Below are 12,109 nucleotides of genomic sequence, written 5' to 3'. Positions count from 1 at the left end.
TTGGTTGAATACGTGCCAGGGATTAACACCACGTACATTCACCATTGATTTGACAACAATGATATTATACACCCCAAGCACTGATGGGATTTATTCAGTGTTTGGGACATGGGCTCTGAGGTGGAAAAATGGGATTGCTAGTCACTTTTTAAGCCCCTTTGGCTGCACCCAGGCAGACTGTTGATGTTATATAAATTCTTTTGATAAAATAAATATCTGGGCCTTTGTATCAAGAGAGCTGATATTTAGCTTTCCCAACTCAAAGCTTAAATGGAAAAGCTGTTCTAAACTAAGGGCACAAGTGGTGCAATAAAATCAATCATAACAATTTCAGGTATGGAGGAACACTATACAGGAAGGCAACACTGTATGATGCAAAAGGCTAAAAATCCAAACAGGATTAGCATTCAGGTAGTTTCTCTTGAAAACAGCAGGGACAGACAACCTACAATAGAGGATGGAAAACTTCACATTGACTCTGTGCTTAACATTCAACAATTCCTCACTTGACCCCACAGTTTATATTGTGACCAATCAATTTAGAATTGGGTTTAATTACAAAAGGTTTATGTCTCTGTGACTGAAGGACCCCAGCTTAAATGGACAATGCCTTGTTCATATGTTAGCAACTGATTAATTATCTAGAATCGGCAGAATGCACAGCAGCTAGCTTCACTGTCATTGCAAACACCCCATGTGGTTTCCATGGTACAAATTTTTGCCTGAATTTACTGACAGACATTTGGATGGTTCCATGCTCCTCGTTCCAACTTCTCTCTCTCACTATGTATCCTATCAGCCCTTAGGAGTGAAATCTATTTCTTTACAGTATTGCTTCCTGTGGATCTTGTGGCTAATTGGTCTGCTGAGCTTTTGAGGTGGGTTCTCCCCTTTTCCCCCCTTCCAGGGGTACTTGCATCTGTGCAATGCTTCCTAGCCACTCCATGGGTTTTTTTAATTAAATCATAATAAACATTTTTGCCATGATTCCCCCTTTCTCTCACCATGCATTTAGCCCCTTTCTCCCCATTTCAGAAAGTAAACAGGAAAGTGGACACACCACTTGGCCTATAGAACTAAAGCAGGTAATGACGTGTGTTTTGCTTGGGAGTTGCGGGTAGTACAGAACAAGTGGCTGAGCAGCTACTCTTCCCATGGGATTTCATGGTGTCTTCATACAAAAATTGGAAAATGAAGATTCGAGGTCCGGACGAATGGAGGAACCATGATGAAGCATGGAAACATAAGAACAGTCAATTCATTCTCTCTGGTTTTGGGAAACTAAAGGCACCACACAGAAATTTGATGACTGGGTCCAGATGTCACAACAGACCAACAAGTGTAAAAAAATCACCATGGCTTCTCATGATTTGTAAACCTGACCAGTGCTTTATACTGCAGGTGGGCAGACTTGTTGGACCTACCTAATATTTACTAGAATCCTAAGATCTAGCAATGAGAGGCAGATGAAAAAAACATCCACTTAGGATTAAAGAACTGGAACTGAACTGAGCTCACAGTCCACTGCTGCTTAGCCCCAAGCTTTCTTCATTTTAGAACCCTAATTTAGCAAGTAAAATCTTTTTGTTATTACTCTCATAATTGGAATTGGAAATCCTTGCAAATTGCCCAGAGATTATCCATGTACTTTTTGCCCTCCTTGTCTTAACTGGATAATGTAATCAAGAACTACAGATCTCTGCCCCAAGTACAATCTGAATGTTAAGCTTGGCCAGAAAGAGGGGCAGGAAAAGGAAGGGGTCCCTTCATTAGATTTATGTCACTCTTTTTTTTGGCCTTCTCTGTGCTTTGGACTTTCATGCTGTGGGATTAGCTCTTCTTACTGAGAGCAATCAAGATGAGTTCCTCTAGATTGATTCCCTACCAAAGATAACAGGTTCTAAATATCCCTGTCCAGCTAAAGCTGGTTCTTGTAAGTGCAGCTGAAAACCACAGCTTGGATCCTAAGATATATTAGCATAAAATGCTTCTTGTCCTATAACCACATACACCCCAAACATTTCTGGAAGGCTGGGGGTTCTCCTGAACAAGTTTTGGCAATTCTCTCCTTCTCCGGCACACTATTCTACTTTCCAGAAACGTTTCTGGAATTGAGGTGGGGCTGCAGGTAGCTCCAGGAGAGAGGGAATAACTTTTTTTGCAGGCACTTTTAAAAGCTGACTTCATCTCCCTTTGCATATTTCTCTTTATGCTGGAGCAGGTGTGAAGAACATGTGACCTTCCAGAAATGGTTTGGACTACAACTCAGCCAAACATTAGGAATGTGAAGAGTTGCACTCCAATTCCATTTGGATGTCCACATGTTTCCTGTCTCTGCGATGAAGAAGGGAATAAGCAAGGCTAGTAAGGGAACAGCTGAGAATGATGCAAGGCAGGGCCTTACCAGTTATCATGACGGCTGTATCTAAGGGATGGCACAGGATTTCTGTCTGTATGCATTTTTGTACCCCACCAAGGCAGCTATAGACAACTTGTGTTCCTCCTGGTGATTTCAGCTAAAATGATCACCATCCTTCATGATTGTCCATAGTGATGGCAGCTTGTAGTCTAAAACATCTGGAGGGCTACCAGTTGCCTATCCCTGCCTTAAGGGGACATTTACATTCTAGCTTCTCATCATCACAGCTAAATCTGGATGTGTAAAAAAGAGCTACCCTTCCGCATTTGGCAACACTGTCACTGTTTTCCCTGGGGAGCCTGATGATCCTGCCCTTATTCCACAATTTATTTATTTATATTGTGATTTATATCCTGCCTTTGTCCTACAAAGGGCTCAAGGCAACTTATAGCTCCTCCTCCCTCCTATCCCCACAACAACAACCCTGTGAGGTAGGTTGGGCTGAGAGTCTGTGACTGGCCCAAAGTCACCCAGTTGGCTCCATGGCTCCAGATCGTCTGAATCCCAGTCCCATGCTCTTAACCACTACACCACACTGGCACAATTGTTGCCTAAAATGCAGGCAGGCAGACTAAAGACTCCAAATTGACAGATGGGCAATTAATGACCTTCCTGATGATGTTCAGGAATTTTCATTGGTACATGTATCCCATAAGTATGTGTTTGGAGGTGGACGGGGCAGATTTGCCAATGTATAAAATGGTGAAGTGTTATTTGAATGTAGGATTGTGTTCTGCTTGCACTGACTCTAGCGTAGATAGTTGTCAAATGTTTGCTCGATCTACTTCAGCTCTGCATGGACTTACACTAAAATGTTAGTGTGGTAAGCAGGGCAGCAAAGAATGGAATGTGTCCTGCACATAAACACCTGTACATCCTGCATCAAGGTGGCAGGGACTGCCCAGGGATGCCAAAGGAGGGCAGCTATACTGTTGTGCAAAGGTCTGGTTGAACAACAACAGGTATTGTTTCAGTCACTGCATGCAGCCTTGATTGTACAAGATCATATTTTCTAGCCCCTACACAGGAATGGAATACCTCCCATGATTTTACTGTAAGGTTTTGTTTTTCAATAATGTGTTTACATTATTTTATTGCCATCATTTTTGAATAAATACAGTCATAGGGTCTTGATATAGTAGCAGGATCAGCCCACTTTCAAAGAAACTTTTCATAATATCTTGTTTTAAAATATCCTTTTATACACCACACCAAACCAAACTTCCCAGCATAACATGCTTTCTTTCAATCACTTTCAACCTGAAATAAAACAATACAGTAATTGTCCTATGTAAAAAAAATTGCTTCAGTGGAATGTATCCCCCTCCAAATTTTTTTGGTTTAGGCGATGGCTGAAACAAATGTACAGGGTAAAAAAAGGACATTTAGGAGATTTCAATCTTTAGAACAGTTCCACATTAATGTCAGTGAGAATGGTCTCCTGGAATTACTTTCCTATGTGTAAAAACCATCAAAATTCCTTTCTCCTCTTAAAGGAAAAAGAAATACTCTGGCAGGAACTGCCCACTTAAGATTCAAGGGAAGAGCGTCCACAGATGTGTTCATCTTTAAGATACCCTGGGGTTCTATGCCTGCTTTGCAACTGGGGTTCTAGAACCCTGGGGTCCCATGTTTGCAGGGCCGCTGGAGTTTGCCCAGGTGAGGTGGTGTTTCTTGCAGCTGGGCAGCAACGCCCTGCTGTTTCGAAGGAATGCTGCAGCTCAGCCAGCCACTGTCCCGAGGTCTCTGGCACTGAGTCTAACCAGACTGTCATTCTCGGGTCAGCCCCTACAATTTCTGCTGATCAGATTGGCCTTCCTCATGAGATCATGTCTTTCCAGAGAAATCCCACTAATGCTTTCATTCTGTGGAAGTGGTATATATAGAGGGAGGTTTCCTGCAGCACCACTGTGCAGCCCAGCAAAGACCTCCCTGTCACCAAGTGACTGCACTGCCTGCTCTCTACCATCAAGCCTGCAGCAACAGGGACCATGGATATTACCATTCAGCACCCCTGGTTCAAACGTGCTCTTGGACCTCTAATTCCAAGCCGTTTGTTTGACCAGTTTTTTGGAGAAGGCCTTTTTGAATATGATCTCCTGCCTTTGTTTTCCTCCACCATCAGCCCATACTACAGACAATCGCTTTTCCGCACTATTCTGGAGTCAGGTGTTTCTGAGGTAAGATTCCTATTACTGAATATGTTTATCAAGCTCCTTTAAAATGTCTTTGTGACAACAGTAACAAACCATGATCAAATCAATCTGATCTGCCCTAAATTGAATGGCGTAGATAGTTTAGATATTCCAAAAGAATATTGCCAAGCAGATCTTGTTATACTTAAATGAAGGTAAAATGTAGTTTTGCATTTTTAAGAAAAAGGAGCAGAATAAGCATGTTGGATTTGTTTCTAACTCTGTGAAACATTTGCTAAACATTTGATGTAGTGTGCCTGTCACAGTCTTAGAAGGCAGAAAATCTGTGTCAGTCAAATCAGGAGAGGTTCTTTAAAATGTTCACTTTGAATTAAATTCATATTCAAAGTTTAGCATTTTTCTACCTTTTAATTTTTAAAAATGTACTAATTGGTAGTTTATCAGGAAGAATAGTCCTCGGACTATCTAATAAAGACAAAGCGATCCTCCTCAACCATGTGCTTAGAATAGTTTGATTTGAAATAACATCCTGCTTAGTTTGGTTTGGTATTCTGCAATTTTTTTCAAGTGTGGTTCAGCAATCTAGCAAGAAGCCAAGAGACAAAAATCATGATGACATTTAAAAATCAGCCATGAAACTCAACTGCTGTGTCTATATGTTCTTTTAAAGTTATGAAAGAAAGTTGTGACAGCTGCTTGTTATTCTAATTAGACTGCAGGTTGCTAGGCACAAAGGGGAAAAAATCTATGCACAAAACAAGTAAGTGCTGGAGTGAAGCTGAATGGCTGTTAATATTGTGTGAAATGAAGACGGTAGGGTGTATTGCAAACTTCTTTTAGTCAAGTACATATATAGGATATTTAGTTGGCATCCAGCTCTATACTTCTCAATATGTAATTCTTAGACTTAAACCAGTTTTCATCCACTGAAGTAGGTGTGCTGGTTTACACCAGTCTGGTTTATACCAGTATATTTTGGATGTTTCCAGAGGCACAGTTCCTAATACTACCATTGGAAAGGTATCCTGCTGCCGTTTTGTCTTTCCTCTTTCACAAATTGTTGTGGAAAGTGAGAGAGAGAAAGCAAACAGAAGAAATTGTAAAAAAAAAAAAGGGGGGGGGGAAGGTTACAAATGGAAGAAGTTGGTCTCTCTCTCTCTCTCTCTCATACGCACATGCAAAATAATGTCAATGACTGCACAATCAAATATAAAAACCTTGTCTGCAAACTATAGCTGAATTTGTTTGGGGACTGAAGATTTAAAATTGAAGCTGTACTTTTATCTCATTGCACTACCATTCTGGGACTTTTTAGTGAAGGACAGTATATAAAAGCTTTAAATAAAATTCTGTCTCGCTTTTCAAATAAAAAATTGAGTTTTTTACAATTACATTCCAAAGGCTTTTGTAGAAAAAGCTTTGATAATTTAGCCATTGCAAATCATTTTTCAGCGAACATAATCACAGAGGAAGTAATCAATATGACTTAAGAACAACTCAGTTCTTTTAATTATTACCTAGTATTGGCAACAGTTTCAATTTTAATGTTTTTCTTCATTTTTATTTCAGGTGAGATCCGACCGGGACAAGTTTACAATCTTTTTGGATGTAAAACATTTTTCACCCGAGGATGTGAGTGTGAAGGTCATTGAAGACTTTGTGGAAATCCATGGCAAACACAATGAGAGACAGGTGAGGAGGAGGGACAAAGAAAGTGCAAATTATTGAAACAAACAAACAAAATCATTCCCCTAGTATCAATAATGGCCACTTTGCAAGGTGTTTATTAAGTGCCTGCTCCAGGAGAGATCAAAATGTGGGACTGTAATGGTACCATTATGGTCAGGGCTGGTACTAGTGGGTGGAAGTTGCAAGGAAGTCAATTTTAACTAAACCTAAGGAGAAGCTTCCTGAAGGCTAGAGCTGTTTAACAGTGAAACAGACTGTGGAGGTGTGAGTAGGGGCATATAAATAGAGGGTGACCATATGTCAGGGATACTGTAGTTGCATCTGCATTGCAGATGATCCATTGAGCAGAAAGTTGGACTATGTGACATTTCCAACCTTTCCAACTGTATGCTTCCGTTTTTGAAAAATAACTTTTCTCTCAGCATTTATTCCCTTGCATTCGGATGATAATGAGCACCACTGGATCATGATGTTTGAGTGCAGAAATAATCTAGTCTGAAATGCTAAGAAAATGCAAGATGTTGTGTTGGCCCATAGGGAATGGGGGCTTAATCGAAAATCCGTGATAGACTAATACCTTTTGTAGCCCAATCAACATTTCACAAAATTGTGAAGAATCATTCAGATTGTTCAAAACTCTTAATCAGGCTGGGAGTTATGCAAAACCTGCATGGTGACGGAGAGAAAGCTGGAATGGTAGGAAGAGACTTGTAGATGTAGAGTGTAGTTCTATGCAGGCTTAGACAGAAAAATGCCAGTATTGTTGGTTCATCTCCATTCAAGGTAATGGCATCTGTGGATTTGGACTTCATCGTTCAATGATGCAAGGCACTAAGTCACAATCAATATATGTGCATAAGTAAATTAAAAAAACACAAAGAACTACAGTATCAGCAGGAAAAATTTTGTTCTGCTAGTTTTCTACTTGCATGGGTGTTTGTTTGTTTGTTTTGTGGATGAGTATTCAGAAATGGGATCCAGCATGCAACGTTAAATTATGCATTCCATTTTACCACCTCAGAATTCTGCCATCCCATGGCCGCCTTATTCTGTTGCTTACATTGATCAGGCCTTAACTCTGGCATCTTACTGTCCTTAATGGAACCAACGTAATGCCAGACTTATCCAGGGCAATGCAGCACATTGAAGCAACCCTCTTCAGGTGGCACTATGAGAGGGACAAAGAATGGGTACAGGCAGAAGTTCACATCTCAGTCAAGCTCTCAGACTTTTAAAAGTATATTCATGATTGTAAGCGGGAGCATTAACCTCCATCCACTTTGAGCAGCAAATTACATTGGGCTGTCACTGAATGTACTACTGCAAACAGTGATAAGTTTAGACTAAGAGAAATGTTCACGATAATTTGATTGAGGCTATTCAATTTCCATCAGAAAGAAGTACTGGAGCAATTGCTGACCGTGTCCAATAAAGATAGGACAAAAAGGACTGAATTCAAATGTTGAAAGGCAAATTTAAGTTCAAGTTTAGGAAAGTGTCCTAATGTACTCTTGTAATTATCTGAAAAGGTTTTGGAATCTAATGTTTTTAAAGAAAAAAAAAACAGCATCAGTTGGCGGATTTGTTAAAAGTAGCCCTCACATAAATTAATGTGAGAAGACCAGATACATGTTGACCATTTCCAGTTCTGTGGTTCTGCTGCACGGGCTTGATAATTAGGCCTAAGGTACACAAACATATACCTTACTCTTCAATGCCATTGGTTTCTTTTGTCTCATCTCAGGATGACCATGGGTACATTTCCCGTGAATTCCACCGACGGTACCGCCTCCCTTCCAATGTGGACCAGTCGGCCATCACCTGCTCTTTGTCTGCTGATGGCATGCTGACCTTCTCTGCTCCCAAGGTCCAATCCAACACAGATCCCAGCCACAGTGAGAGACCCATCCCTGTATCCCGTGAAGAGAAGCCAACCTCGGCTCCTCCTTCTTAGGCTGAATCACTGCTGCTGAAGAATCCAGGCTGTCAATGCTTGCAGGCCTCATTCCCAGAGCCATTACATAGATATCAGTGAATATCTAGAAGGGTTTCTCTTTTTTTGTTTTGTTCTAATTTTTCTCTTGGATGTAAAGAGAGGATGGCCGAGCAGCTGGAGGACTTTGAAGCTTAAGCCTACCAAATACATGTGATGTCAGGATGACACGAAACATGAAACGTGCTGCAGAGCTGACATACTTGCTGAAGTGGTCTAGGCGCTGTGCTAGATCTGCTAACATCTGCCATACTCCAAACATGGGGTCGGCTTGCCAGACAGTGTTAACTTTCAATGCATAATGTTAAGTTTGGTGCAGCCAAAAGCAACAGTACAGACACGTACTATTCCAAAAGTAATGAAGAGGCAGAAGCAAGTGAGAGCTAAAGCTGATTACTCTGGAAGGAGTGAGTGGCACTTCTAATGAGGGCGCCACACACTCTCTAAAGCAAAAGGAGGAGGAACAACAAAAAAAGTGTTTGGGGGGTTGCAACCTTTTTTCAGCAAGCCTTTAAAAAAGTATATCCATTTACAGTATCCACTTGAGTGTCATCTTTTCCTAGTGACAACTGATGCAAGGACAAGCACATCTCTCCACTGTCTTTGCAGATCCTTTGGGGGTCCATCACAGTGCTGAGGCTTCAAACCCCTATCAAGCTCTCTTCCAGGCCTGCGTGTATCACATCATCTTCCTTAATCTTGCTGTAATTCTAACATAGCTCCACCTATTTTACTGATATCTGGCACACAATCTGAGAACTCAATCAGTGGCAGTCAATAAAGAAAAATGTGAAACAAGCAACTTGTGTCATTGATTCTTTATCAGCTCGGTCCATCCAAGAGGCGTGCTGCTCTGCAGCTAAGGAGGAAATGTACACACCACCTCCCTAGAGTATCCACTTATTGTATAAAAGCAAAAAAGCATGGCATCAGATCTTTAATTTCTTTGCTTTCATAGCAACACAAAATACAATTTCACTTTTCAGCAGGGTGACCTGTTGCATATAATCGAAAAACAGAAAGAGTTTCTCCAAAAAAGAATGAAAGAGGACACATCTGCATAATGCTAGCATGAACTCATTTCCATGTATTGATGCAAATTTAAAAAAAATATTACAAGAGTTTACATAGAAACACAATATAGCTAGTATTATCTTTCTAGCCAGATGATCCATGTGGCTGCTCAGTCCAGGTGCCAGCTCTTGATGGGCCATGTCAAGGCCCTTTCCTGCTCTCCCTACTTTGAATTGGGCTTGGACTGGGCAGTCCTTCATTTGGAGGACGCCTTCTAATAGAAGACTGTCTAAAGCAGGGCACATGATGCCTCCTACCTGAAGGAAAGCTACTGTGAAGCTATCAAGAAAGGTAGTTGTAAGCTGTAAAACAGAAAAAATATTTAAATTTCCTCCTAGTTAATGTACCAAAAAGAAAGGCAGCATGCACCAGTATGATATGAAATAAAATAGTTATATTTAATAACTTCTTGATGTTTCAAAATCTGGGGTAACAAAAATCAAGACTTAGTGCCAAATATGACTCAATACAAATGTAGTATATTGGAATACGTGTTGCTTATAGCCCTATGAAAGGTTCATGTTGAAACAGAACTGTATGGGTGTAAAGACAAGATTTCAGAAAAAATATAATTATTACACAGTCACAAAAAGTCTCCCTAATTCACATTGCCACTAAGCATGCCTCTCTTGTTTAGGAATCTTTTAACTATGATCTGCTTCAAGCAAATTGTATGATTGTGGGAAGATCTGCTGTCGGAAATCTGTAGACATGACTTTCCTCTAATGCGCCTTGGTTCAGACAGGTCAGATAATGTTTTGACTTCTAAAGACAGGCACCTTCACACACCAATTCTGCAATGCAGCCATTAAGAGTCAAAAGCAAAGATTGTAATGCAGAGATTATAACAGCTGTGGAAATGGCTTTGACATGAAGTACTTTATGGCATCTAATTTGATACAGTAGATAAAACTGGCATGCTTTTAAGGTAGTATTTAAAACAAAAATTACATCGGATTTTTACATCTGCTGTTGGATTGGGAAAAAAACCTCATAATTATATTCAAGTCACTTTAAAATAACATCTTGAATGAAATGCAAATGACTTAACTTTACACACATAATCTCTTGACACAGAAAAACATAAACTTTTACAAAATACATAGAATTAAATTCTGCTTTTCTATGTAAAGGAGTGACCCAGGAATAAGAATATCTCACTTGTGAGGCTAAACTTTGTAAATATAGCATAATAGATTGTGTATTGTGTGTGTTATTACAGAGTCTCAGTTATATACTGAGAGTGGCACAAATACTTACTTTCCATCTTCTGGCAAATGCTGTTCTGTCCAGTAACTACGAGCCTTTGCTTCTGGAAAGTTCTGAGCCATAGTTTCCAAGTTGCTTCGTGTGCTCCAGGGCCATTCCTGCAATGAGGTAGAGTGAGACCATGCTGGTAAGCCCCACCGGCAGCTTCTCCTGGCCGTTCCCCCTCAGCTCCCAGGCTGTTCTCGGCTCCCACAACAGGGCCAATCCTTACTTGTGGTTGGTGTGAACCTGCTGGCTGTCTTGCCCCTAGTCTCCTACTCCCAGTGCATCACAGCCGAGCTACTGGAAATGGTCCCTGACCAAACTAGCAGGCAGAGACGCAATCAGCCCAAGTCACGCACTCCAGTGGGCTTTGTGGGTGCGTATGTGGGTGTGTATATTCTCACACGAGGCACCTGACTGTTACCGGATTGCAGTATTTCTTTGGGCAGTGAGCAGGCTCTAGCTGGAGGGGAGAGCAAATGTTGGAGGCCAGGGCTGTGTGCCACATTGCCTGTCTTGTCTCTCCCTAAACGCGGCTGCTGTTCTCAGATCCAATGGACACTGCTGCCTGTCACCAGTGTTGAAGTAAGATCCACCTGCCATTTCAGTTGCTTCAGTACACGATGAAATGGGAGCAGGCAACCTGAGGTGGCAAAACAGCATCACTGTATGTACAGAAAAAGGCAAGCAGAAACCGTATTTTCACAATTGCTCCTTGTCTCTTTGCAAATATAAATGCTGCACTGCCACAGGCATGTGGGTTTCATGAAGGGAAGTTTGGTTAACACTTCCATGGTAGCACAATGGCTCTTTTAAATCCAAGTTTATTATTCATTTACTGTGTTTTTATCCTACTCTTCGGTCCCAAAGTTTCCTGATTCAAAAAAATCAATAAAAGAGAACACTGCCTGCCTCATAGGCTTACAATCATGAATGCATGATATGCAGGGAAAAGGGAAAAGGGAACTGGGAAGAGAAAACAAGTCTCTCAGCTGGGCTGATGAAATGACCCCTGCTTCTCCTTCTCACCTCCATCAGCTGCTGAAATGGCTGCTCCTGGTGCCATGAAAGGTATGTTTCAGTGGTTACAGAAACCCATCAGAACTCACATTATTCAGATAATATATACATCAAAAAACTATCTTCTTGGTGATTTTAAACATTTTAAAAGAGCATGTTATAGCTGGTCACAAGACAAGTGCTCAAAGCCCATCTACCACATTAAGCTCTGCTTCAGTGGACTTGTGTTATGGTTAAAGAACCATACAAATCAACTAGTCTTCCCCCATCTGGTGTCCTCTAGATGTGTAAGACTGCAATCCCCATCATTCCTAGCTAGCACAGCCAGAGGCCAGGAATTATGGGAGTCGTAGTTCATAGTTGTAGCTCTGGAGAGCACCAAATTGTCTTGTCCTGGTCTACCACAAGTCCAATGCAAGGAAACAGGAGCAGGAGTAGGCTGGACTTCGTAGCCTAGCAGACTCGTCCATGAGGCCCAACTTTTCTTTCTAAGGACATCAGGAACAA

At 41.1% G+C, this 12,109-nt stretch overlaps 1 protein-coding gene across 1 annotated transcript; it reads left to right on the top strand.

The window, feature by feature from the left end:
- The first annotated feature begins 4,410 nt into the window (after positions 1-4,410).
- Positions 4,411-8,218, top strand: CRYAA (crystallin alpha A). The gene is made up of 3 exons (XM_044442374.1): positions 4,411-4,599; positions 6,145-6,267; positions 8,009-8,218. Exons 1-3 carry the CDS (start codon positions 4,411-4,413, stop codon positions 8,216-8,218), a joined length of 522 nt encoding a protein of 173 aa, XP_044298309.1.
- Positions 8,219-12,109: the final 3,891 nt, after the last annotated feature.

The sequence above is a fragment of the Varanus komodoensis genome, unplaced genomic scaffold (genome assembly GCF_004798865.1).
Source record: "Varanus komodoensis strain SLA01 unplaced genomic scaffold, ASM479886v1 scaffold4, whole genome shotgun sequence".
Lineage (NCBI taxonomy): Eukaryota > Metazoa > Chordata > Lepidosauria > Squamata > Varanidae > Varanus > Varanus komodoensis.
The sequence above is the reverse complement of the archived record's forward strand: the minus strand, read 5'-3'. Positions and strand labels throughout refer to the sequence as shown.

Excerpts from the sequence above, each read along its gene's own strand:
- CRYAA (XM_044442374.1), top strand. The coding sequence starts at position 4,411 with ATGGATATTACCATTCAGCACCCCTGGTTCAAACGTGCTCTTGGACCT. Across the intron at positions 4,600-6,144 it reads TGGAGTCAGGTGTTTCTGAG|GTGAGATCCGACCGGGACAA; the intron begins GTAAGATTCCTA and ends TTTTTATTTCAG. Across the intron at positions 6,268-8,008 it reads GCAAACACAATGAGAGACAG|GATGACCATGGGTACATTTC; the intron begins GTGAGGAGGAGG and ends GTCTCATCTCAG.